Source organism: Drosophila sulfurigaster, chromosome 2R (assembly GCF_023558435.1).
Source record: "Drosophila sulfurigaster albostrigata strain 15112-1811.04 chromosome 2R, ASM2355843v2, whole genome shotgun sequence".
Lineage (NCBI taxonomy): Eukaryota > Metazoa > Arthropoda > Insecta > Diptera > Drosophilidae > Drosophila > Drosophila sulfurigaster.
In genome coordinates, this window is record NC_084882.1 from 13,908,750 (window position 1) to 13,936,009 (window position 27,260).

Below are 27,260 nucleotides of genomic sequence, written 5' to 3' on the forward strand. Positions count from 1 at the left end.
TGCCATCATTTTACTCAAGTGTTCACTAAAAGTTTTTGGCAGCTGTGGCGCGAAAAAATACACGAAGCAACTCATCATCAGCTTTGAGGAGTGGAAAAGGAAGGAAGAAGAAAAAAACAAAACATTGCTCAATTTAAACGTCGGCCAAAAGTATGAAACGATAATAAGTATAATAAAGACTGCCAAAAGTTTCAAAAACAAAATATACAAAAAATATGTCGGCCAAAAATAAAGAAAGAACAAAGGAAATGTCTGACAGGAAATTCATGTTGATGAAAAATGTTTTTCATGCGCGCTGCCATTCACTGTGAATCCTTAGTGAGTGTATGTGAATATATAAGTGTTTGTGTGTGTGTGTGTTCGTTCGTGTACGTGAGCATGTGCGTATGTGGTGTCATTGTGTGTGTGTGCCCATAGGTTCAGGGGCATATTCATGACTTGGCCAAAAATGAAATAGGCCCATGCAAAAAAACAGCAACAACAGCAGCCACAGGCTCATGAAACCCACGCAACTACAGCAAAAACAGAGAAAGTAAAAAGAAAAAAAAAACAAAATAACAGAAAACAAAGGCAGAAAGAAATACAATAACAATGGGAAAACAACAATACCACTAAGCAGCACTAAAATGTATCTCACTTGATGAGAAACGAGTGCAGCTGCCAAAGGGCTCAACCAAGTGAACACAAAACGAATTCATGCTCAAATTGCGAACTCACTCAACCGCACCCACATCCGGACTCCAGAGCGTTGCGTTGCGTTGCGTTCAGTTGCGTTTAGTTGCGTTTAGTTGCGTTTAGTTCTGTTCTGTTAGCAGCGACGCGTCGCTCTTAAAGCAATCCTAGCTCAAGTTGGTGCGCTCAGCAGCAGCCAATGTAAACTCAGTAGCTAGAAATGTGTCACAGAACGACCTTGAATTTCACTCACTGAGCCCCAGATTGCAGCTCACCCAATTCTTGTTGGCTGTTGCTTTGAGTGCTTTTCTCTCTGGGTTGAGCTTTTATTGAGCGTAAGTTTGTGCCGAAGCTTTAACAGCGCTCAGAGTTCTGTTGTCTAGGCCAATCTCTATTAACATAACTCAATTTGTTAGAGAAACTGAAAGCCTCAAACTGAATGAATAATTAATTATTTGATATGTTTTAATAAATAATACATCTCGGTAGAAATGACTAATCTGTTAAATAGATTAAATGGATATATTAAATTTAAGTAGGTCTATATTCATACATTAAATACATATATTTCATTAATATTTCCTCATTCCCAACTTTAGAATCAGTTTATTATATTTTGTAGTTTATAATCCCACATTTATAATATTTTTGTTGTAAAAGTTCGAACATTATATTCCTCAAATTACTTTTTTATGAATTAATTTGCTTGAGTTATTCAATACAATTTTTAGTTTGCTATTTTCCCAATAAAGTGTTCTAATTATTATCATCAACAATAATTAGTAAATTATTTACGATTTAATGTCATATAATTATTTTAAACTATTTCATTTAATGCGAAAAATAAAGAGTTCTAATTATCATCATAAAAATAATCAATAAATTAATTCCAATTTAATATCAACTTATTATTATACATATTCAGTAAAATTTATTTTCAACTATTTGCTTTCATTTAATGCACAAACGAATTCGAAAAGAGCGCTTGAATGAAGTGCAACGTAAAAGCAAAAATATAAAGTTTAATATATGGTATATAAAACAAAGATTTCAGTTCTCTCTTTCTGCGTTTACTTGGCCCAATTTAATATTTCTTATGGTGCATTCGCTTCAGTTGTCAATTATAATCCACTCGCGTTCGCATATTTGTTTTTGCGGTCAAGAACTTCTCTCATTTCCGACCATAATTTTCAAGGCGGAAATACTTACGTGCCCACCATTGGCATCTAGGGGGAGGGTCACTCTGGGGGAGGGGACTCTGGTATCTGTATCGTTGGTCCTGTGTTGGATTGTGGCGCATTTTGGCGTCATTTGGTGACACGTTGTTAACATGCTCTTTGACGCTTCTTGGCTGCTTCGGCTTCGGCTGTCGTTGCCAGTTTTTTGATGTTGCCACAGGCATAATTCTTATTAAACTTGATTGAGCGAAAAACTTCATTATTCTCTTGTTGGTTTACAGGTCTCGTTATTCGCTGCTTCTTCCTTTTTTTCTTAACATCGTTTGTATTTTGTTGGTGAATTTATTTTGTGTTTTCTCTGTGTGTGTGTGTGTGTGTGTGTGTGTGTGTGTGTGCAGGAAATTAAATTTTGTGCCGTGTAAACACACGGAAACTTTTGTAAAGTGCTAAAGTAATGCTAAAGTAATGGAAGACGGATACGGCGAGGGAGATAAAACGGTAGAGAGACAAGTGCTTACAATTCATTTGACTCTTGTTAAAATCCTTAACTAACCTTTGGCAGACCTCTTAGCTGCATCTGCAGCTGTCGCACGCCCAAGCTCCAAGGGATTATGTTAATCAGAATTCTGCACTTTAACAAGTCGCTGTGCACAGAACTGTGCAAAAAGTCACAAGGCTGTTGTCGCTACTTTTGAAAGAGCTGAACTTTTGCAAAGTCGCCGCCGCCGTCGCTGCAGCTGCAGCTGAACAAAAAGGGGAAAAGCACAAAACTCTAAGCTGGCACTATAAAAGATGACTTCCTTCCTGTCCTGGCCTGTCCTGGCCCGGCCTTGCCTTCCCTTGTTTGTATATCGCACCAAATTCAATGCAATCTGCTGGCAGCATTCGTCTCGACTTAACCGTGGAATAAATGCCCATTTTTTCTAGAGTTAATTAGCAACTTTTCAACTAAGCCAACAATTTCTTAAAACTACTTTCCTCTTGTTATTATTGTTGGCTATTTAGCCAAATAAGTTCTTTAAAGTAAAGTTTTAGTAAGTTTGTTGTAGCCGGACTTTTTATTAACTTTCTTTTTGATTAATCTTTAATTTTTGAACTTCTTATTTGTGTTGTTAACAGCAGACTTTAATAATAATACTTATAATATCAAAATGTTTAAGGACAATCGTTTTTAAATAAGTGGATAGCCTAGAAAAACAATTAAATAATTTGGTTAATTTATTTATTGTTTACTACTCAGCTAAATTTAAAGTGAGTTCTTAAAAGTTGAATTTCAGATATAAAAATGAGTATAAATCAAACTGCCTTGTAATAAAACAATTATTTTGTTACTACTACTTTCTAAGGTGAATATTATAATAGCTGTTAATGCTAGCTTCGAACTTTTGTGTTAATAAGTTAGGTATTAACTTGTCAGCATTAAAAATGTATTTCAATAATTTGGGAAAACTTATAATTTTGTCCCACAGTTCTGTATTGTTCTGCTCTAACAGCAGGCAACATTTCATAAGAATTTTGTAGCATAACTTTTGGCGCGCGCGCGCGTAACAAGTTGTCCTCTATTAGCGCCAAGCATTTTTCATCGGCCAGACAGACGGACTGCTGTTGTATGCTGGACAGGCAGCTACATCAGCTGGCCAGCAAATTAAGCTAATGCAGCAAACGGAAACAGCTGCAACTGTTGCTTAATGGCTGCCCGATCGGCCATGAAGGTGCGAATGGGAAGGGGAAGGGCAATGGGGAGAAGGAGGAGTAGGTGGAAGGAAAGGTGACTGAGGGGCAGCGCGGTATCATTTGGTAGCTGGCAGTTGGCTGTCAAAAATTGCTTATTCCCGTGTAAATGAAAATACCTCGAAGGCAATTTGGCAACCAAAGTCATCAACTGCGCACACGCACGCCTCAATAAATTCAATTTACACGAATTTGTAAAGGCATCGCGCCTGATGACGAGCATGAGACCGAGAGTGGCATTGAGAAAGGTTTTGGGATTGGTGTTGGTGTAGGGGTCAGGGGGAGAGAGTGGAGGGGACACAACACAAACTGCCATATAAAACAGACAAAAACTTATGTTCAGCAGAGAAGTTTTGCAGGTGTGAACAGCAAGATAAACAGTAACCGAGGGGGGGCAGGCAGGCCAACACATTGCCCTGGCCTGGTGCAAAAGTGATAGAAAGAGAGTGAGTGAGATCCAGAGGGGACAGATAAAGAAAAGAGAGAGAGAGAGAGAGCGGGGAGGCATTGGTTGTGCGGTTTGTGTCAGATGGGAGGCAAGAGGCGCCTTTATTGGCATCGACATGCATTAGCGGCACCGCAAAAGCGAGCTGAGTAAAAGTCAAATATAACCGCAGTAACCGACAACCAACCCACGTCCGACGCATGTACAACAACGCCAATTACAGCAACAACAACAGCAACAGCAGCAGCAGCAATGGGAAACCAAACTGGCAGCAACAAGCTAAATTGCAAAAGAAAACTTTTTGTACAGTGCGACCGCTGCAGCAGAAGAGCCAACAGTCAACAGCTAACAACAGAGAATGGAGTAAAGGCGAGTTGGGACAGCAGCAACAACAGCAGCAGCAGCGGGCAACTGATGATTGCCTGGGCCCATCATCGACATGTGTATAACACTCTGAGTATGTGTGTGTTTGTATTAAGTGCTGTTTGTGTACGTGCAAAGGTGTAAATTAAATTTCAACACCAACACGAGCATTGCATGGCAATGTTAGCTAGCAAAATTCTTACCTTGCCCATATCCCGTAGCATTTGGTTGCCCAAAAGTGTTCCTATTTACGCTCGTTTGCCTTTTTGTTTCTGATGTTACTTAGCCCGCAATCTGTTGCAGTCTCGTGCCTTTTGCTGCTCTCGTTGATTGTTTGACCTTTTCGCTAATTTCTATTTCCGACTTTCAGGCGCACGCATTTCACAGACTCTTTCGATCTGACATTTAAATGAAATGCTTTCACTCTGCTTCCGCTTTACTGCATAACTAAAGGCATTTTAGTTAAGTTATATATTTTGCAATGATTGCTAATAAAATATGTTTGATATTTTTTCCTTTTTTGTTAATTAAGTGTATAATCTGAAATTGGAAAATATACCAAACCTCCATACGGAGCACAAGGATTAAGGACCGATTTTTCAATGTTAGATTTTTTTAAAGAATCTAATGATAACGAGTTTGTTAAATGATTTTAGATTTTTAAATTAACATGCAATATTTTCCACGTAAAAGTTAGGTCAACATTTTTTTTTAGCTTTTATCTTTTAAGAGAAGTATAAAACAATTTGAAACTATGGACATTGAAAAATGAAATCGTAAATACCTAAGCTACTTTTCCAACTTATTGTGACTTTCAACATTATTAACCTCGTTTTATTCTGCAGTTCTAAGAACAAGTTATTTTCCCAGTTAAATACCCCAATTTTAGAAGTTAAACCAAGCAGAAAAAAAGAACTATAAAACCATAAACAAAACTGTCGAAACTTAAACTGCAGATTCGTTCAAGTGCCAAGAGCGCAAAAGTTTCAATAGCAACAAAATGCAACTTCATTATAATGCAGATGAAGAGTATTCAAATAGTCAAGCAGCCCCGAACTCAGGCCCATAGTATTTACGCCTTCTATCCTGTTTATGTTGTTGTCTAAAGCCTGCGGGCAGGTTGGTTTTTTTGGTTTGTTGGTTTGCCGGTTTGTCGGCTTGTGTTTTGTAAGCGCCTTAAGAGCGCAAAGTAATTTAAGCGCAAAATGTCGAACCCGACGCGCGACGGAAGCGAACCAGCAATGGAATTTAAATTATGCACAGTCTTCTCCAACCCAAAGGATGCGCGTACGCAACAAAGGCAACCAGCTGCCAGCTGCCAGATGCCAGCTGCCAGTTTTACCAGCGGTGGTCAGCGTTAATGTGCAGACAGAATACGCGGAAAAACCGTAAGAGAGATTTTCTCCTTGAAAGCATCGCGTGGCAAAATGATCAAAGCGAAAGAGAGCGTAAGGACACTCCGTATAGAAGTGCACTTGTACGATGGCTGGCTGGCTGGCTAGCTGGACAACACAGAGCAGACAAGAGCCTCATCTCGATAACAAGAACGAGGTGGTCGAGGTGTAGCGTACGCCATTGACATGCTGATATCATATCGCCAGCATGTCGAAGCGCGCTTGTTTTTCCATACGCACCATTGTCCCATTTGAGTTGAGCAGTTGCAGGCTTAACTGCAGCAGCCGCCGTTGATTAACAATGAGGACATGCAATGGAACGGCATTATCGATGGTCCGTAATGACTCCCTTGCTGCCACACGCAGCCACACGCAATAACCCGCACAGTCCGAGAGCATCGTTTGAAGCACCTTAAATATGTTGTAATTGAAATGCATTTGGGCGCAAGCGAACAAGTGAACAAATGAACGAAATGGGGCCAGCTGGAGTACAATGCACAATGCTGTCTGAAAGCTGATTACCACAATGGCAATGACAATGGCAGAGCCCAAAGTAGAGGCAACAGTAAATGCTTGAGTTGTTGGGTCCAGTCCAGTTAACACTTGTGGTATTCTGTACCACATAAGTCGCATTAATTGGCAGAGCAGGTTGCCAGGCCAACAACAAACGTAGTGACATTGTGTGGAACGTGAATTTCCACACTGCAATGGCCAAAAACGTGGCATGCAACATGGAACATCCAACGAACTGGACAGACGCCATTCACAGCTTTGACTTGTGCGCATATTTCGCTGGACTTCACACATAAAATACGAGCAATAAGCTGCTGAAAGTTGAAAACTTTCTGCACACAAATGCATGAAAACTCTCTCTCACACACACAGACACACACATGCACGCAGCATGTGCTGCTGCATCTTGTGCGTGGCAGGAAAAAATGAAAAAATGGACACTTGAATTGCTTAGAAAGCGTGCCGGGTAGTGTCTTAATTTTCCGCAGGATGTGCGCTATGTCAAAAGCAACATTTGATAAATGGTTCATGGGCGTGCAACGAGCACAGCCAACATAGATAGATCGAGTGTGCGTGTGTGCGAAAGGGCCTGCAAGGGTTTGTGTGTGTGTGTGTGTATGCGTGTGTGTCTGTGCATGTGCATATGTTACGCTCGAATATTTATGGGAAATTTATGAAAAATGCACAAAATATTCGCTACTTCGGGCAGTTCACTCGACTGCTGTCGGAACTGCTGCTCACAGAGTATATTTTTTTTACATTTTCAGACACATATTTGTAATACTTACTACACACATAGCCGATGTATGCATATGGTATCTGACTTAGCTCACATCCTTACTGGCCTTAGGAGCGAAATAGCATACAAGAATAATGCTCTAGCAAAGTGCCAGTCATAACTATAATTACAATAAATTTATAAGCAAATGCTTAAAGTTTACGGCTGTCATGTAAAAGCTTTTCTTTAAAACTTTTTGCCAACTTTCTCAGCACGACACAATTTGTAATTAAGCTTGAATATCTTCTTTCCGAATTCGAACCTTTTTTTGACTCAAATAAATCATGAAATTAGGTATCTTGTTAGCTGTTGGCAAACTTTGGCTTTAATTATAATTTATGTTGCTTGGCATAAAGTCTAACCCACAAAATTGTAACCGAAAATCGAATGAAATTAAATTATAATTTGTAGAATGCTTCATTGAATTTCTATGGCGAAATGCGAATTCAAAGCTAATACGATTATATACTGCGTAAGTCGATTGGATCGACTGTCAATACGGAGACATTTCAATTAATTATGCATTATGGCGGCCACATTGAAAATTCAATTAAAATATGCACAAGATTAAACGGAGCAAAGCAGATTGATTATTGCGTGTCGTATTTATTCATTTGGATTTTTAAAAATTATCATGCAACATCTGTTCAATCAATACTAATTGAGAATTGTCAATCAATATTTGATACTTCTCATAATTTTCGAAAATTACTTTTGCCACACACTTTTGCGTGCCTGTTAGCATTTGGCTAAGAAAGTTTTGTGTCGCAAAAGTTTGGGTGCGTTTACAACTTAATGAAATGGCAACAATTCGAAAAGACACTCCCCAAATTATATACAGATACTTTGCTATATATACATACATATATATATGCTATATAGTATGCTGTCTAAATGACAATTGAGCTAATTGCATTAGTTTGGCAGCACGTGCCCTTCACACAGCCTCAAGGCTTCGATGGCCCCTTTCTTTCGCTGTCGTAATAATGAAACAACTTGAGAGTGGAGTCCAAGCGAAAACTTTTTGCCAGATTTTTACGAAAATTTCAACGAAATAAATTAAGCACTTCGTAAGATATTTATCTTAATTTTCGGCCTGTCCAACGAAAGAGCGAACGAAAGAACGAATAGCATAACACCCAAAGAGTTAAGTTACGGAGTAATAAACGCAGCAACAAAAGTTCGTAGCCAAAACCAAAAAGGCTTTTTTCGGGCTTTGCTTTTTCGCCCCTTTTTTGTTGTTGTTGTTGTTGGTTGTTGTTTGTGCGATGGCAGTATAAATAAATAAACCGATTTTTTACACAACATTCTGCCAGAGGGCTGTCAAGGGACCAAAGCGGATGCCATCGCAAACGCGATTCCAAATGCTTTTAAGTGGGCACCTGAACACAAAAATCATCAAAATGGAGGGGCAACAACTGCGAATTGGACAGTAAATAAAACGGAAGGACAAAGCGAGTAAAATCATAAATAAAAATAAAATCAAATATAAAAGGAAAGGAAAGTCACACTTCATTTCAATCACGAATAACTGAATTGTCTGTTATGTGCGACTCTCTCAATGACAATAAAACAAGAAGCAAAAAATAATAATATAAAACCTTCACATGCAGCGAAATTCACTGATAATTCAGAAACAGACAAAAGCACAATGATGTGATTTCAATTATAATCGTATTTACAGTTCACAGACAGACAATGTGAATTTAAATAAAATATATTTTCATATATTTGACAAGATCTATTAAAAAAGTGAATCACAACATGAATGACAATATTTCAATATTTTTTGCAATAAAAATACATTTTTGTATGTCAAGAGTCATAGTAAAAGAATAGCTGACTTTGAAATACTCTTTGTGGATTTTTATTTAAATTATTCTGAATTCCATTCATAACAAGTTTCTTGAATAGCTCAAATAAAGAGTTTCATCAATTTATATTTTTTATTTATTGTTATGTACATATTTCATACCCCCTTGAGGCATTGCCATGAGCATAGAGTATGAAAAGGATACCAGTCCAGGCGCTAGACATTCACGTCATCAAACAGCAGCCGGGCCCAAATGGCCCAGTTAAGTGGCGACATATTTACCCTACACACACACACCCACACACATACAAATACACAGAGACCAGCATCCGCAAATAAACCAATAGAAAGAACCAAAAGCAAAAAAAAAGGGTTACCCAGGACGGCCACTTGACGGGTTTCTTTGACTAACTCAGACATTTATATGCCCGAGTGGTGCATGCTAAGAATAATCTCTTATGACAAAGGCTGTAAAAAAAAAGAAAAATAAAACAATAAATAAAATTCGAGCATAAATAGTTGCCAATAGATGCCAATAAAGTTGAGCCACATTTTTTGTCTACGAAATTTCTGTTAAAGCTTGTCTATTTTTATACCCGCTACCGAAGGAGTAGAAGGGTATTATAACATTCTGTCTGCAGAAAATATTTGTAAGAGGCACAAGGATTTATCTCAGACCCCATAAAGTTTATGAATTCCTTATCAGCGTCAACAACCAAGACGATAAAGTCCCGCCTGTCTGTCCGTCCATCTGTATGAATACCTAGATCTTAGAGACTATAAGAGATAGAGATATTATTTTTTCGACAGAACTTTTATTATTGACAATCTGGTATACTTTGTACTCTGTGGTATATTTTGAATGCGGTATTATATCAATATACCACATACAGCCCTTTGTATATTTCAGTATTTTGCGGTATATTATTTCCGCACTGTTTTGCATTTATTAAAAATGAGTAACAGGTATCTCACAGTCGAGTACACTCGACTGTAGATTTCTTTCTTCCTTGTTATACCCTGTTATTAACGTTTATAAATTCTTGATCAGGAAATGTAAAACAACATATTTTATCAATGGTTAATGCCAAGCACGTCTAACAAATGAACCAAATGAATTTGTCTGAAATTAACTACTTGAACAGAAAATAAGTGCGAAGATTCTTAAATCAAATTAAATGGCTGCCTTTAAAAGTATCGGCAGCGAGTGTGTGAAAGTTTTCCAGCTTGCTTGCTTGATTTTCATTTATGTATTTATGTGCATACTTAATGAATTTAATGTTTTATTAATGTAAATACATTATTGCCGTCTTTGCTGTTGCTGCTTCTGTTGCTGTTTGCTGCCTCTGCTGCAGCATGTGTCAAGCTTTTAAGTGACAAATAATTAACAACACTTGTGTCAACAGTCTGAGCGAGAGAGCGGAAGTGCCCGAAGAAGCAGCCTTAAGGACTTGCGAAAACTGAAAGGACTACATCAGTGTAGAAGCCTCTTCCTCCTTCTGGCAGCCGTGAGCCATAATCTGTTTAATGTAATTTGCAATTTATATAAAGCTATTGAAGTTTTATTGAACGCCAGCGGGAAAAACGCGCTGAGAGACAGAGAGAGAGAGAGAGGGCGGAAAGAGTATCTGCCGCCTGTGGCAACTTCCGTCACTTCATGCCGCGGAAATAATTTGATGGCAGTGCACTTGCCACATATCGTACTCGCACTCGTATCACATCGTATCTTGTGGCTGCAGGATGTGGGCGGTTCTCATCGATTTCTCGATCTTGTATTTATTCATACAATTTGCAATCCTGTGCAATCTGTACATAAAGCAGCACACGCAGTCAATGCAGCAATCCAAGCTGAAGCATAATATATGTACTTGCGATGAATATGAGCACCCAACCATGCACACACACACACACACAACACACACACACTCGTGTGTAACAAAATAGTTGCCAACGCATCCTGTTGCACATATGAAACGTAGTCTCATATTTTCAGCAGTAATCGGGATTATATTGCAAGTCACGTAATCTGCTTTTTATGTGCGCCACTTTGCCCCTCTCGTCAATGCAACTAAGCACTTACTTACCCCCCACCCTCCCTCTTCCTCTCCTTGAGAGTACTGGTTACCTGTGCATTGGGGGAAACCTGAGGCCAGAGTTGTGATTTCATTCGACATTTATTTAATCAGACGGAACACAATTTGTTGCTGTCAATAAATAGAAAATCTATTTGACTTGCGTTTTTCATTTATACACAAAAAATGCTATGCAAATTGACTATTTAAAGTGAATGACAGTGTTTTGTTTTTGTGTGTGTCGAGTGTATTTAATATACTACGTCAATTTATGCTCATTGTTCATTTCGTTTGCACAAATAATATTATATCAACTGGTCTGGCAGTTGGTTGAGTATATAATTTGTGCTACTGCTGCTGCATTCAATAATAACAATTGCACACTGTTCTTGCTCCAGCTTGCAAATTGCATATTGACAATTCCAATATCGAAGAGGAATGGCAAAGGCAGCAGAACAATCATGATTGACACGCCACATTCGTAAAAAACACAACAACAACATCCAGCCAATGAAATGCAATGCAAAAGAAAAAATAAACAACAAGAAAAAAATAAATAAAATTAAAGTTTTAAATAAATATTCATGTTATGCTGACCCGTATTATTGCTGGCATCCAGACCGAAAAAATTGTGTTTGCACCGTTACAACGCCCCTCAACGCAGCCACGCCTCCTCCGCTCAGTAACAGCGAGCTCTTGGGAACGTGGTAATTGAATTAACTCGGCCAAAAAACACACAGAGCAAATGTAAAGTCCGAAGAGTCAAAAAATGGTTTATAAATTAAGGTTTTAAATTCCAGCACACACTAACGCTTATTCAAACAAATGGCCAAAAAGTTCAACGCAATTTTGTTGTTGTGCTACAAAATACTCTTCTACTACATTTTCGCAAATAAAAGAAAAAATATAAAACTTTAAATTAAATTAGATGTACTCCAATATACGTTACTAACGAAAAGCAAATACGCAAACTTTACTTTCATTCAATTATTTAAATACAAATGTATTCATTGAATTGCAAATAGGTTTTCAAACAAATTTAAGAAAAAAAAAGAATGATGTTATTTTTTTTTTATTATAGAACACTTTATTTAATAAACATGTACATTTCATAAGTAAACTTGACTGCAAATTTGAATTAATATAAAAAATAAAGAACGCAAGCCAACTTTAACTTTTCTATTTGAAGAGATTAATGCAAAAAGAGAAAAAATGTAAGAAACACTTTATAATATACAGAAAATATATATATATTATATTATATTATAATATTATAAGTAAATTTATTTAAATTGCAAGCAAAATAAAATTGTAAATTAGGAAATTACTAAGCAAATTTTAAATTTAGCTTTAGGTGCTTCTATAGAGTATTGACAATAGGCGAAAATCCTTTAAAACAAAACAGCAGGCATCCTTGTTTTTTTTGCTTTTATGGGACTAAGAGAGTTTTTATTGTGGGTCGTAGGTGGAATGGATGACTGATAAGCAAAAGGGTCGCAATTAGTAGAAGTCCATTCTGGCTGTTAACATTGAGCTCTTTCGGTATTGAAGCACGTTCTGAATCCGCTATTAAGTTACCAGGGGAGAGCAAGGCCACCAAGGAGCAAGGAGTAAAGGACTGCAAAGGCCAACGCATGGCATAGTTTTGTGCTGTGTTGTGTTGGATTTAGCAACCAGGCTTCGACATTTTCCCATTCGATACGCATGGAAATCAAACTACAATTAGAAACAGACTCCCTGTCGCTATCGTCGTTGTTGGCCCAGTTGTTGGTGGCAACCTCTTGGGGCTATTAAAGAACAGGCTCAACCCCGACACGCACACATAGAGAGCGAAGGGGAACTGAGACGTGTGTCGTCTATTTCTTTTAATGCTTATGCAGCACTATAAGTTGATCCATCGACCATCGTGGGAGAGCGACTAGAAATTCTTTTGTTTGTTTGTGCGGCTCGCAGGAGGGGCAGAACGTATCAAATTATCTATTTATGTTCAGGACTAAGCAATGTATTTGCAGCTTAACTAACAGCAGGATAAACAGCCAGAGGCTCAATCAAACTGCCATGAATGGCTGGCGGCAGTCTTTTGTCGATTTGTTGAATGTTTGATACGCAAGTTTACCAAATTTATATAAAATACTTGAATGCTCATCGCATACTATACATATCGCATCGTATCGCAAACAGCCATAAGCCAGACCCTCTTTGTGTTTTGGCCTTTTTGTGATTTATTTAGTTAAGCTGTCCCAAAGCCAAGCAATGCACAAAATCCAGCACACAAATTATGGGCGCTAGAGTGTAAGTCGACGACGACGACGACGACGACGACGAGGCTGCCTTTTAGCTTGACCATTGGCTATGCAGCCACGCAGCTAATCAACTCCAGCCAAACTATACTTCGGATGTATTTGTATCTTTTTTTTTGTGTGTGTGTGTAAATTCCCGCATCCGGCGTTGAACACTTCAAACTTCATTTGGCACGGACGGAGATGGCACGCCATGTATCACAGCTGTCCGTTTAGTCGAGTATTGAATGAGACGCACGAGCGAGCAGACCAGACGACATATATACTATATATATAGTATGTATGAATATATAGTCAGAGATACTATGCCTAGGTGACAGCCGCTTGACACATGCGGGTCAACGAGCAAACCTTTGCCAAAGTGTCTTACAAAATAAGAAATATGCCCAGCAGTATTTATGAGAATGTGAATGTGCGTGTGTAAAAGTTACTCGACCATTTATACGGCAGGACACACAACGTCAACAACAACAATGCGAGCGGATGAAGGGCCATGAGTCGCATTTAATTTTACGGCAAATGAGTTAATTAGTTGATTTAGTTGCCGCTTTTTCAGCAACCGCAACATCCATTAATCATTCAGCGAACAACCGAACAGTAAGCGTCCTGCTGAGGAATGATCATCCATTTGCAATGCCTATAAATTGCACGACATTATTTACATGCCAACACACGCACACATATGCGACGGGGGAGTATTGTAAGCTGATTGCGGCTTTTATGGTTGCCACGCCCACTTGCACCTGCCCACCACACCACCTCGCTCTCTCTCTGTCTCTCTAGTCATCGCTGTGTTGTCGCTCATTAAAATTCACATTCAAACATTTTGCAAATACATATTAACAAACCTTTTACGCGTCTCCTTTAATCGCACGGATTTTGTGGCCACACGCAACTGTGTCCTTCCCCAGGGAGCGTCGCAAGGTGGCAAGCATGCCAGCTGTGTGGGTGCTTTGATAAAGTTTTAAGGACGCGACGCCAAAGATGCTGTGTCGCATAAATCGAGCGGAAACGAACGAAACACTAAGCGACGTATAGCGAGTAACGAGTACCGAGTACCGAGTGCCGCATACCAAGTACCGAGTACCGAGTGCCGTCAAGTGGGGCGCATTTACATTGACCATGGCCCTGAGCTAGTCACCAACCTTGGCTAACTGACTAACTAGCTGACTAACTGGACTGACTGACTGACTAGCTGGCTATGTGGATTACATAACGATAACGATGCCACGGCCAGACAAATGTCTCGAAATGAGTTCACAAAAACACACACACTTGATAGTGTCCTCAACAACTTGGCGCAATGCCGCAATCCTGTTCTATTGAGCCTTGTGGGCGTTGTAGTTGGTTGGGCGTGGCATATATTCTACATATTCAAGCCGCTTTAAGTGACTGCAGTAAGTTAAGCAATTTGTAATTTGTAATTTTTGGCCACGCCGCCTGGTCATTGCTTTGATTACCGAAGCGCAAAGTTCAAGACTTGGCAGAGTTTAGGGACTCGACGGGACTCGGGGCTCTGGAATCAAGATGAGGCGAAACAATTGGAGAACAAAGTTTTGCTGTTGGCGCCTTTGTTGATGCGACAAAAGTTTCATTTGGTCGCCTGGTGTAGTTTACACTAGCTAACCGCTGTCGTCAACGAAAATTTTTAACTTCATTTAGAACTCATTAAAAACTTTTGCATAATTGCATAAATTTGCAAAGTCAATGAAAAACTCGAGCTAAACAACACTATGCACGCCGACGAGGATTGTTACAGTTCGTGAGTCCTTACGTTCAATAAGAAGTAAAAAGCCTAAGTAAAATTCTACTTTGAGAACAATTATTGCAATAAAATTGCTAATCAAAGTATTTAATATATAGAAACAGATTCTTACGAATTGTTGCGCATACGGGGCAGCCAATTTACATAAAAGCAAAGCAAATTTATATAAAAAAAATTGTATTTACTTTATCATAACAGAATGCAATCTCACATCTGTTCCATATGCAAACAAATATGGTATATATTCAACATAGTTGTGTGTATACACAATACATATTACACATATGCAACCAGGAAAGTGAACATGTTCGTCAACAGCAGAGAAAGCTCTGTTAACAGCGACAGGTCCACAAGCTTTTACATTACAGCAAAGCTCCAAGCCAACTGCAACAAGCTGAAAGCTTTTTTTAAAGTATGTGAACGTTGAATAACTCATTACTAGATCAACAGTTTTTAAATAGAAAAAGATCAAAATTTGAAATTAAAACTTATTAAAGTCTTGTTTAATTTTATCAAATTATAGCACAGCTCTTAACATTTAACATGTAAAGCAAATTGATACTTAAAACAGAAGATTAAGACAGAATAAACATAATTGGGTTACTTGACTTTACGCGAACCCTTCGGTTTAACAACCCTGATGGGCGTTGAGACATCGGTTGGCGCCGAGTCCGTGAACTCAGAGTCTCCCTCTTCCATGGGGACAGGCTGTGCATTTTTAGCCGCCACAACTAGCTTCACTTTTTTGGACGCCACCTTTTTTTTGGGCACTTGCTGAGCCAGTGTGCCAATCGACTTTCGAACTGCCTTGGACTTGGCTTTCGCATTGGATTCCGAGACGCTTTCCATTTTCTTTTTCGACGCGCTGGCTTTTCCCTTAACAGCTTTCTTCGGCTTTTCTGAATCTTCGACGTCCTCCTTGGCGGACAACGCTGCTGCAGCTGCTGCTTTATCTTTTATGGCTTTTTTGCTGGGCTGTAAAAAATTCAATTATTTAAATAAATCGTTGGTAAATTAAATGATTGTTGATGTATATTTATAACTGTTTAGCTTAGAATTAAATTCTGAGGTCCAAAATGCCAAGCTAAATGATTTCTTTACTAAGTTGTAGCTACAAACCTCATTAGTTTTGCGTTCAGAAGCCTTCATACCAGACTTCTCCTTTGTCGTTTTTGCTTTTGCGGAGCTCTTTGTTTTTGGCGCTGCCGAATCTTTCTTTCCTTTCATTTCCTTCAGTTTCTCCTTTTCCTTCGCTTTGGCTTTCTTCAGCTTCATTTTCTCCAAAGCTTTCGACTTATTTTTCGATGCAGCCGAAAGCTTGAATGAACGCTTCACTTGCTCTAATTCGCCTCTAATCACGGCAGCTTTCAGGTTCTTCAGCACAAGCTTGGATAAGCGCGGCTCTACAGTGCCCTCGAAGCCATTGGACTTCATATACTTGACAATGGCTTGAACTGAGGAACCACTGCGACTGGGCATCGCTTCGATAGCCGCAAAGGCTAACGAAAGGATGGTGTGATACTTCGTCTTCTTAGTTGTGGCTTTTTCCACCATCGGCATATTACTGTCTGCATCGGGCGGAGGTGTGGGAAAGGGATGCGCAGCGTCTGCGGCATCTTCTTCCTCTTCGCCTGAAGACTGCGAGTTACCCTCTTCCATATCCTCATCCTCCTCCTCTTCCTCTTGGGACTCATGCTCTGAATCGGATGCAGAATTATTGGGATCGGATTTTATCATAATGGATTCACAAAACTAGACGAAACACTTTACAAAACTGTACAGACTTTGAGACGTTCAATCGACAACTAAACAGAACTGAAAGTGGAAAGCAATCAAGCGATGCAGTTCAACAGTTATTTTTAGTTCAAACGGTATGCACAGTTAGTAATGGGAGTTCCAATCTGGAACTACCAGGGTTCCAGCATGTCATCCACTGCTCGCTGTTAAGAATGAACCAATTACAGCTGTTTCCAATTATGCATTTAACATGTGACATTTTTGTTTTATTAATTGATAATTGTTTGTAAAATTTAATTTACACATACATTTAATGAAATTTTACTTCGCTGCTTTTTTTTATAATGTTTATTTAAATATATGTGTGTTGAACAATTATTGGTTGTGTTGATGTTTTCTTTTATCTGCTAAAATGATTTGGCAACAACAATTACCAATTGTTGCGGCGATTTTTCTCTTTACAGATTTCCCCCTCACTGACAACGAACAAACAAAATATCTCTGCATATTTTCAACTTTTAAATAACATTCTATTTACTTTAAGACAATAGACAAACAAATAATCCATAATAATTTTATATGTACTCGTAATTTTTAAATAGATACATTTTGTTTTTGTCGCATTTAAAGCAGTTTTTTGCACTATTTATATTTCATTGTTTTAGTATCATTCTCATTTTATTTATTTATTTTTAGTTAAATTGCTGTACAATTTGTTCACATAGTTCGGTGCAGGGAACACACAACAATTGGGGACAGAGATGGGTGAGAAAGGGGACGACATAAACGGGAGAGGGGAACAGAAAAAGAGAACGTCTTTAATACTTGTGCGAACTGATTTAACGTCTAAGATTGAACAACTATGAAAAGAAAAGAACGAAAGAGCGGACCAAGCAAAAGTAACGCAAACAAATAATTGAATATTTAATTTGGGGGTTTGGAATGCTACGATTCTGTATGCGAAAAAGAAACATATATGTGTACAATCGAAAACGCGAAATATTAATCAATACAATTCAATTCACAGAACACACACACACTTAAAACCTAGCAAAAATTATTGTGAACTTTAACAAATGATCGACGGTTCGGTTCGGCAACAGAAATTAATTGAAAGGATCATGTTTATGTGTTTGTTTTTGTTTTGTGTGCTGAGAACAATTAGTTAAATTTATGTACATTTTAGCATAGTTGATTATTTGTGATTACTAAAAAAAACACACACATTAAAATAGTTTCCACTCAATTGATGATACGATAATATTTAACTAGTTATTGTTTAGGCTGCGCTTCGGCTCTTTTTTAAGTATACACAAAAATCTTTTAAGTATTCAAATCAAATCAAAAATTGTAACTTGTAAACGCAGATATTATTAATATCTTTCTTTTTTTTGTGTGGGTATGTATTGTAATTTACGTGTATATATATATATATTCATGTATATATGTATACACATATATATATCGTTGTGTATACACAACGGATTATTGCAGAAGAAGGAGCGTCGCACGTTGCGCTGCCAGCTTAAATTATGAATGAAACAAAATTTTGGACATAAATCAAAAACAAAACAATTTTAAACAGAATCTAATGGCGCGAGTCCCTAGGGTAGAATTCAGCCAAAATGGAAGCTGGGATACGCTTAAGCATCTCCTTGGGGAAGATACGCAGCAATTGCCAGCCAATGTCCAAGGATTCGAAGACAGTGCGGTTCTCGTAGTTGCCCTGTGTGTGTAGAAATTACATGTTAATATCTCGAAAATGGCCTAAGATTGAATTGAACTTACCTGAGAGATGAAGTTCTTCTCGAACTTGGTCAAGAACTCCAAGTACAGCAAATCATCGGGCGTAAGAGCCTCCTCACCGACCACAGCCTTCATGGCCTGCACATCCTTACCGATGGCATAGCAAGCGTACAGCTGGTTGGACACATCAGAGTGATCCTTGCGGGTCATGCCCTCACCAATGGCAGACTTCATCAGACGAGACAGCGATGGCAACACGTTGACTGGGGGATAGATCTGTCTGTTGTGCAGCTGACGATCAACGTAGATCTGGCCCTCAGTAATATAACCAGTCAAATCGGGAATTGGATGGGTAATATCATCGTTAGGCATAGTCAGAATTGGAATCTGAGTGATGGAACCGTTGCGACCCTCGACACGACCAGCACGCTCGTAAATGGTGGCCAAATCGGTGTACATGTAACCGGGGAAACCACGACGGCCGGGCACTTCCTCACGGGCAGCGGACACCTCACGCAAAGCCTCAGCATAGGAAGACATGTCAGTGAGGATGACGAGCACGTGCTTCTCGCACTGGTAGGCCAAGAATTCGGCAGCGGTCAAAGCCAGACGTGGTGTAATGATACGCTCAATGGTTGGATCGTTAGCCAAGTTCAAGAACAGGCACACGTTCTCCATGGAACCGTTCTCCTCGAAATCTTGCTTGAAGAAACGCGCAGTTTCCATGTTCACACCCATAGCAGCGAACACAATGGCGAAGTTATCGGAGTGATCGTCCAACACCGACTTGCCTGGCAACTTGACCAGACCGGCTTGACGACAGATCTGGGCGGCAATTTCATTGTGTGGCAGACCGGCAGCCGAGAAGATGGGAATCTTTTGGCCACGGGCAATCGAGTTCATCACATCGATAGCCGAGATACCAGTCTGGATCATTTCCTCGGGATAGATACGAGACCAGGGATTGATGGGTTGACCCTGGATGTCCAAGAAATCCTCAGCCAAAATTGGGGGACCCTTGTCGATGGGCTTACCGGATCCGTTGAACACACGACCCAACATATCCTCGGATACAGGTGTACGCAGAATATCACCGGTGAACTCGCAGAGCGTGTTTTTCGCATCGATGCCCGAGGTGCCCTCGAACACCTGGACAACGGCCTTGGAGCCGCTCACCTCGAGCACTTGACCAGAACGGACGGTTCCATCGGCCAAACGCAGCTGGACGATCTCAGCGAACTTGGGGAACTTGACCTCATCGAGGATGACCAGAGGGCCGTTCACACCCGAAACCGTCTTGTAGGCTAATCACATAAAAAAAAAGAATTAAATAAATACATTTTTTAAAATTTAATAATATTTTAGGTTACAAGAGCTGCTCACATGAAAGCAAACACCAAAGCAAAGACAAGTGGTTGCCAATAAGAATCTGATAAGAAAATAAACGTCAGAAAAAATTGTAGCGAGAGAAGTCAACTCAACGAAGTCAGCTGACTGACGAACGAAACGTAGTAAAGCACAGTTAGTTGGATAAAACAACTCGTGCTTTGCTGCTTGCACAGTGAGTGTCAGAAACGAGCGAAAGATAACGAACGACAGTGTAAAATGCACTGCAAATTGAGTGTTACATAAAAAAGAATGCTACTGGTTGCATCTATTAAAATGATATGCATTACTCACAATTAATTTTTAAATATTAATTATTACATGTTTGAATTTTATTCTAAATGAAAAAGTAAAATAAAAACATTTAGAAGAGAGCAGCTCTCCCTTTTTGCAAGTTTTGCTTCACACCATCTTTTCAAGTCAGGTGCTCTTGGGTTGTGCGCTTTGAATAGCAACACAGCAAACAGCTGAGCTCAGCGATCAAGTCATGTGACAGTGAAAATTTTCAATAGCCTACGAATTAACGGGTCTAATTGGAACGATCATTGGTCTTATTGAACACAATTTATATGTTTTATAGAATGATTATGCTTGAGTTGTGGGGGTGTTGAAACGTTGACAAAACGAAAAGGAAAAAACACTATATTGATTTTTTGTTTCGTGTTCTGCTTTCGCATACGATTCGTATAAACTGTCATGGCGGCCAATTGCCCTTGCTTTCAGTGGGCCACAAAATACTAATTTTCAAATGCACTTTTTCACATTACACATAATAATTAATTGCTATTCAGGTACTCACTTAAGCGTGGCTGCGAGATAAAATCCCGAGAAACGGCAAGGACATGTTCCCGTTGGGCTTGTTGGGCGTTCATTTTGCGGAATGAATTTTCTTTCTATACGCGCTTTTGCCTCTACCTAGAAAATTGCACAGCAAATTTCGAGCTGCAACAGAAATAGTTTTGTTTTTTTTTTGTATTAGATTGTTTAATTTTGTTTTCCAAATTATGATTTATTTGCTATGTTAAATTAGCTGTAGTTTGAACATACAATTTTTCCGTTTCAAATAATACTGAGCGACACACACGCAAAATTTTGGCCTGCGACGTCGTTGCGAGTACGAAGAAAAATCACTTTGATACGGCACCAGTAGTGTAAAATTTGTTGTGACGTCACGTGCCATCACATGACTTTGCGTGTGACCATATTTCTACCATATTTTTACCCTTGACAGTTTCGGAGCCCTGGTAACTAACGATAAGCAACCCTGTAAATAAAATACAGCACAATATAGTGAGACCGTTAACTGAAATTTTGGAAAATATATTTTGATAATATGTATGGTTTCAATAAAGCTGAAAAATAAAAAAGAATGTTATAAAGCAATAGTAAGAATTTGAATTTTGGGATCAATAGTTTTATATAAAAATAATATGATCGATATAATCGGATACTCTATATCGATATAGCTCAATTGGACAATCAATGACAGGTAGTGCTTCATTGAAAAAAATAATTTACCTAATAAAAAAAAGAAAATTATGCACAATGCTTCATTTTCATGAAAACCACACATAATAATACATTTTTGTGAATACTCAAAAAAATTGATTTGTCCAGAAAAACAATCGAGTTTTACCGTAATAAATCGATATACAAACAAATGTAAATACATCGATGCATCGATAGTGCCATCGATGTTTCTCCACATCTCATTAAGCGTAGAAAGTGTATTTTTTTGGTTCAATTAATTAAATTATAATAGTTAACAATCGGTTAAACGATCTAGTACGGCAATAAATACGGCCAACCTGCGATTAAAATTTACACCGGCCATAGTTATTCGGATTTCACAAAAAAAACTGATCTAAACAATACCGCTAGCAAAGGCAAAGGAAAAAACGCAAGAAGAAAAACAGAACTGCAGCACAGCACACCACACAAAGAGATAGCGCAGGCAGAGAGACGACAACGACGACGTCGACGTCGATAGCAGCGAAACAACAACACAAAAAACTCGTTTCTCGTGTGTGTCTTTTTATTTGATTTAGTTTGCAACCAAAGCGGACGCTGCGGCATTTCGTGGCAGGCAGCGGCAGTTTATAAAAGGGGCGTGTCACAGCAGCGTGCAGCAGCACTAGCAACAACAACAGTAGCACTAGCATTATGATGGTTGAGTCCGACGGCACCGCCGACGCCACCCGCCGTCTCAACGTTAAGAAACAAACGCTCGACGATGCGTACGCAGTGCCCGCAAATTTCCTTGAGATCGACGTGGTTAATCCGCTGACCACAATGGCAGCAGGCAAAAAGCGCTATACGGACTACGAAGTGCGCATGAGGGTAAGTGGAACCAAGAGGGGATGGAGTGGGGAGGCAACACACACACACAGCCACATTTGCAGCTGTGCCAAAAAAAGAAAACAAAAGTCGATGTAAAGCGTTGATTATTCATTCCTGTGTGATATACGCCTATAAAGCACAATGATAATTATTAGTCATTATTTTCGTTGTATTATTGTATTGTGCTGGATTTTCGTACAGCATTAACCTTATATTATTGAGTCATGCGCTGATATGGAAACATGATATGCGGGTCACAACAACAAGAGACACGCGACACTCGAGTGACAATGAAAACTTTAACTAAATTAGCATATATTATAACTTCTATTTTAATTCCAATCTCTAGACCAATTTACCGGTGTTCAAGGTGAAGGAGTCGAGTGTGCGACGACGTTACAGCGACTTTGAATGGCTGCGAAACGAACTGGAACGCGATAGCAAGGTAAGTCTTGAGAAGATTACCGATAGAATGGTCTAATCTAATGACACGTCTTCTATAGATTGTGGTGCCGCCTTTGCCAGGCAAGGCATGGAAGCGACAAATGCCCTTCCGGGGCGATGAGGGATTGTTCGACGAGAACTTCATTGAGGAGCGGCGAAAGGGACTGGAGGCGTTTATCAATAAGATAGCCGGACATCCGCTGGCGCAAAACGAGCGTTGTTTGCACATGTTCCTGCAGGAAAACGTCATCGATAAGAACTATGTGCCCGGCAAGATTCGCAACACATAAGACGCCGACGACGAAGCAACCGCAATAGCAAATGCAACCATAGCAATGCAATGAAGCAAAAAGCAAAACTCGAACGAACAAAACTCAAAAAGAAAAACAGCAACAGAAATAGAAACAGAGGTTACGAAATTCATTAGGCAAAATCAATGCGTGTGTATGTGTGTGCTTAGCAAGTTACAAAAATAATTACAAAAAAGAAAAAAAACAAGTAATAGATGTTAAATTTAAAATGGCAACTGCTTTCTTTCGGCCAGGAAGTGGCTCAGTTAATGTTGAGCGGCTCTGAAGAAGTATTGGGAATTTTTATTGCTAAATTCAATTGTTTATATGCAAAATGGTATACATACAATACAATATACATACATATACATATATATATTATTATATACAATATACATATTTACCTAATAGTGTACATAATACATAAACAAATCTCACACATATGGGATTTTATTGTCGTCTCATCATTATATAAGTGTCCCCCATGGCCAATATAGCGAATGAAGTTCATCATATATAGTTACTTATTGGCCCTTTTTTTGGAGGCAAATCGCTCAGCAAAAGGAAATGAAATTTTCTCGAATCCTAAGAGCACACACCCTTCTTTCCTCCCTTTCCTATCCATCTTTTAGTCGTTGTATAAAAATTGAATTATTATTGAGTTTCAAAAGTTTGCAACAACAAAGAGTTACCCTCCATCTCCATGGTATATAGTGTATTAAAACATTAACAAAAACAGTTGCAACTGTTTTTTGCAAAATTTACTGAATATTTTTGAATCATTTTAGTGAACAATATGTGTATTGTACTTCGAATCAAACCTAAAATAATTCCAATAATAATACATGTATTTTACTAAATTGTCTTTAGTGTCTTTTCTTCTTGTTATTGTGGGGTATCTTTAACTATGTATTTTAGAATATTTGCGTTGACAAACGCTTCATATTCGGGAATCTTTTAAACAGGTAGGAACAGAGGTCATACAATTCTATTTGATCAAAACGTAAACTACATCGAAACAACATATATATTTTATATAAAAAAATTAAAAAAAATAAGTCAATTAAAAAAAAATAGACTCATGTTTCGTAAAGTGGATAGGTAAGTGTAAAGTTTACAAGATCTATTTAATGGGGTCATAATACATTTAAATGTTCTTCAATTATTTCACAATAATTTGAAATTCGGTTAACGAAAAGCAGTGTTGAACAACATTACCTTGCTAACGTTGAGAATTACGATCGACAATACCGCACCCATTCCTAGTATGAGTGCGCGCGCGAGTTCGTGCGTGATTTTGTATTTCGCGCGCTCATTTGTGTGCGCAGGGCTGCAAAACGATTGCTGCCGTTGCGTGAGCGAGACAAAGCTAGTGCCGGTTAACATATGTGTATATGTGCGTAGTGTTGTCATGTGTACATTTTATTTTGTTTTTTTATTTTTGGCATGGACACGGCGGATTCTCCGACAAAAACGCAACCCAGCGATGATGAAAATTACAATTTGCTCTGCCAAGCACACGAACAGTTCAACAAGTAAGCGCTGCACACAGTATTCTAAAAATAACAGCCATAGCCATGTGCGTTTCTTACTGGACTAACTCTATTGCATGTCTGTTCTCCCCTCAACCCGCGCTCGCACATACAGTGCTGAGTATGACCGCTGTTTGGAGCTCCTACAGCAGCTGGAGACGAAGGGTGAGAGTAGCGGCTTGATACTGCGCCACAATCGCGCCGTCGTCAACTACTACAAAGGCGGCGCCATCCAACATCTTGCGTTGCTCCGCGAGCTCGAGCAGCTGTCGGATGGCAAGGCGGTGGGACTGACGCTAAAGCATGCGGGTAGCGCCATAACAGTAGCCAGATACAACAAGGCGGTCATCTATTACCATCGCCACATGTATGGCACGGCACTGGAACGTCTGGCGCCGCTTGTGACACGCCTGGAGGCGCTGGAGAAGCATATGGCGGCGTTGGTTGCCACGTTGCAGCTGCAGCTGCTGCTTGCAACCAATCAGCTAAATCGTGCCGAGGCCTTTCTCGACTATCTGCAGTATAAGCTCAATCTGGTCGCAAGTGCACCCACTCCAAATCCCGCTGGCAATCCCAATCCTAGCGAGGAGGCAGCTGCAATTGCAGCGGCAACGGTGGCAGCTGCTGCTGCTTCTTCTGAAGGCACGCCAGCGCTGGAGACAACTGTGGCACGTGTGGCAGGAAAAAGTGATTGTACTTTGCAGCTGTTACAACTGCTCACGTTGGTGCTAAATCGTAAACCCGTCGTTATTCCCGAGGATGGCTCGCCACAATTTGCAGCACTGAAGGCGCAAAAGTACTACATCATGAAGGACTTTCAGATGGCCGGCAAGCAGCTGATGCGGATCAACAACGAGTGCAATCTAGCGGGGTAAGTTCAGCTCAAATTTCCTTATAATGAATCCCAATTGATTGCGGCCTCTCTTGCAGCACTATGACGCCGGAGCTGAACGCGGTCATGGCCAACAATATGGGTGTGATTCAATTGCGAGTGCGTCACTATGCGATTGCCGTGAAATTCTTTCAAAGGGCACTGCACTACGATCAGCAGCTTGCGGGCAATTTGCGCCAGGCATCGTTGCAAACGATGAGCGCAGCGCGAAGTTGCGAGATTTTGTACAATATGGGTATTTCCAATCTGCATCTGCGCCGTTCCAAGGAGGCGTTCCAATGCTTTATTTTGCCCCTCAAGCAATATCAGAGCAATCCGCGTCTCTGGTTTCGCATGGCCGAAGCTTGCATCATGGAGGATGAATCGGTAAGCAAAGTGTTTAAAATTCTTCTCTCAACAACCACATATGTATGTAAATGCGATTCTTTCAGAAATTGCGCGGCGAGGAACGTCAATCCTTCGAGAGTGCTATGAACTCGTCCATATCCAAGCCATATGCGTAAGTATATTTGTATCTCAAGCTTACATTTGCTTACAGTTGTCTTCTCATTCAAAGCGCCCAATCAACTGCGGTGCCGGAGCCAACGCTGCAATTTGCAACGCTATGTTTGCGCAATGCTTTATCCTTGGCCCGTCAATATAAAGCCACTTTCCATATGGCTGCCTCAACAGACGAAGTGCTGGATGCAAAGGACGCGGCGGCGGCATCGGTGCAGCAACAGCTGTGGAGTCAGCAGCAGGACAATAATTTTTGCAACCCATCGAAACCGATTAGTCTAGAATCGCTTGAGAATATGCTGGCTGCCATCTATGCGGCACACAGCTTTGTCTCCCTGCGCCTTGGTGACTATATTACCGCCTTGGAGATGGCGAAACAGCTGCTCCAGAGTGAGCGACTCTCCGACGCCCACAAGTATGTGCTAGCCAACAATTATTGTAATGTCATTTAACTAACTAATTACATCTGCAGATTGCTGGGCAACATGTATGCGGGCGAGGCGCTCATAATGATGGACAAGGCCCCCGGAGGCCAGGGAGTATCTGGAGCCGAACTTTATGAGCTCGCTGAATGCTCTGGATTTGGAGACACGTGATTGGCAACTGAAGTCGTTGGATGCTGCCCAGAATGTGGTGCGATACAATTTAGCCGTTGCATTGACTTTGCAGAATGATTTCCAGGCAGCGAAAAATCTGTTGGCCAGCCTAAGCCATCCAATTGTGAGCAACAAGGCGCAGATCTTGCATCGGTACGTCGAGATCAAAATGAATGCAGCTAGTGCACTCAATTAGACAACAAATTGTGTAAATATCTTAGACGGAATGAAAACTAAAAAAAAGAACAACACACGCATTGTAAATATAGATAAACCACTGACAGACATCAATTAACAAGGACGCCTCACTTGTTTCTCGCATTTGTCCCAAAGTTTCCTTTAGCTGTCCGTTCAACTTGGAGTTGTAAGTATCGACTTGTTTATAGTTTTGATATCCTACCTAATACTTAACTATAATTTGTATGTTTGCGATCTATCAATGAAAAGATATCTTAACGTAGGGTTTGATCCTCAGATTTTAAGTTTTTCCATGAAAGAAGGATATAAATACTTTAATTTTAGAGAACTTCACTCCCAGCTGGTTAAGTCAAATTGTCTGCGGATTTAATAATGATGAATATTAACTATTGTTGTAAATGTGAATAGTTTTTATAGCTTACTTTTAAAACGATACATGTTTGCATTTTTCATACCAACAGGAAATGTAACAGGCATCCAGGTCTGTCTGTCTATCTTTAGGATTGCAACTTGTTATGTTTGGATTTTGACCACGCCTCCCTCCGCACTAGCAAATCGAAATCAAACCCACAAATTC

At 39.6% G+C, this 27,260-nt stretch overlaps 5 protein-coding genes and 1 long non-coding RNA gene across 6 annotated transcripts in view; 3 read left to right on the plus strand and 3 right to left on the minus strand.

Moving 5' to 3' along the window:
- LOC133837025 (uncharacterized) overlaps positions 1-459 on the plus strand; it is a 107,464-nt gene extending 107,005 nt beyond the window's left edge. The window contains exon 3 of the long non-coding RNA XR_009893766.1: positions 33-459. This is a non-coding gene — a long non-coding RNA (uncharacterized LOC133837025). The remainder of the gene's footprint in view (positions 1-32) is intronic.
- The window catches only part of LOC133837010 (octopamine receptor beta-3R), a 149,039-nt gene that overhangs the window by 106,729 nt on the left and 15,050 nt on the right, over positions 1-27,260 (minus strand). The window lies entirely within an intron of this gene.
- LOC133837019 (histone H1.0-A) lies at positions 15,499-16,854 on the minus strand. Its single transcript, XM_062267665.1, has 2 exons — positions 16,144-16,854; positions 15,499-15,999 (listed from the first exon to the last, which is right to left on the minus strand). The coding sequence occupies exons 1-2, from the start codon at positions 16,759-16,761 to the stop codon at positions 15,625-15,627; spliced, it is 993 nt and encodes a 330-aa protein (XP_062123649.1). The 5' UTR covers positions 16,762-16,854; the 3' UTR covers positions 15,499-15,624.
- On the minus strand, positions 17,322-21,095 carry LOC133837015 (V-type proton ATPase subunit B). Its single transcript, XM_062267659.1, has 4 exons — positions 20,941-21,095; positions 20,693-20,835; positions 18,550-19,811; positions 17,322-18,487 (listed from the first exon to the last, which is right to left on the minus strand). Exons 2-4 carry the CDS (start codon positions 20,763-20,765, stop codon positions 18,350-18,352), a joined length of 1,473 nt encoding a protein of 490 aa, XP_062123643.1. The 5' UTR covers positions 20,766-20,835; positions 20,941-21,095; the 3' UTR covers positions 17,322-18,349.
- LOC133837023 (sorting nexin-12) lies at positions 21,592-23,404 on the plus strand. Its single transcript, XM_062267668.1, has 3 exons — positions 21,592-22,233; positions 22,583-22,678; positions 22,737-23,404. Exons 1-3 carry the CDS (start codon positions 22,057-22,059, stop codon positions 22,965-22,967), a joined length of 504 nt encoding a protein of 167 aa, XP_062123652.1. The 5' UTR covers positions 21,592-22,056; the 3' UTR covers positions 22,968-23,404.
- On the plus strand, positions 24,347-27,076 carry LOC133837014 (CCR4-NOT transcription complex subunit 10). Its single transcript, XM_062267657.1, is given in 7 exon segments — positions 24,347-24,502; positions 24,615-25,370; positions 25,430-25,757; positions 25,823-25,890; positions 25,948-26,304; positions 26,362-26,413; positions 26,415-27,076. Coding segments are annotated over 7 exon segments (1,917 nt in total). The 5' UTR covers positions 24,347-24,413; the 3' UTR covers positions 26,682-27,076.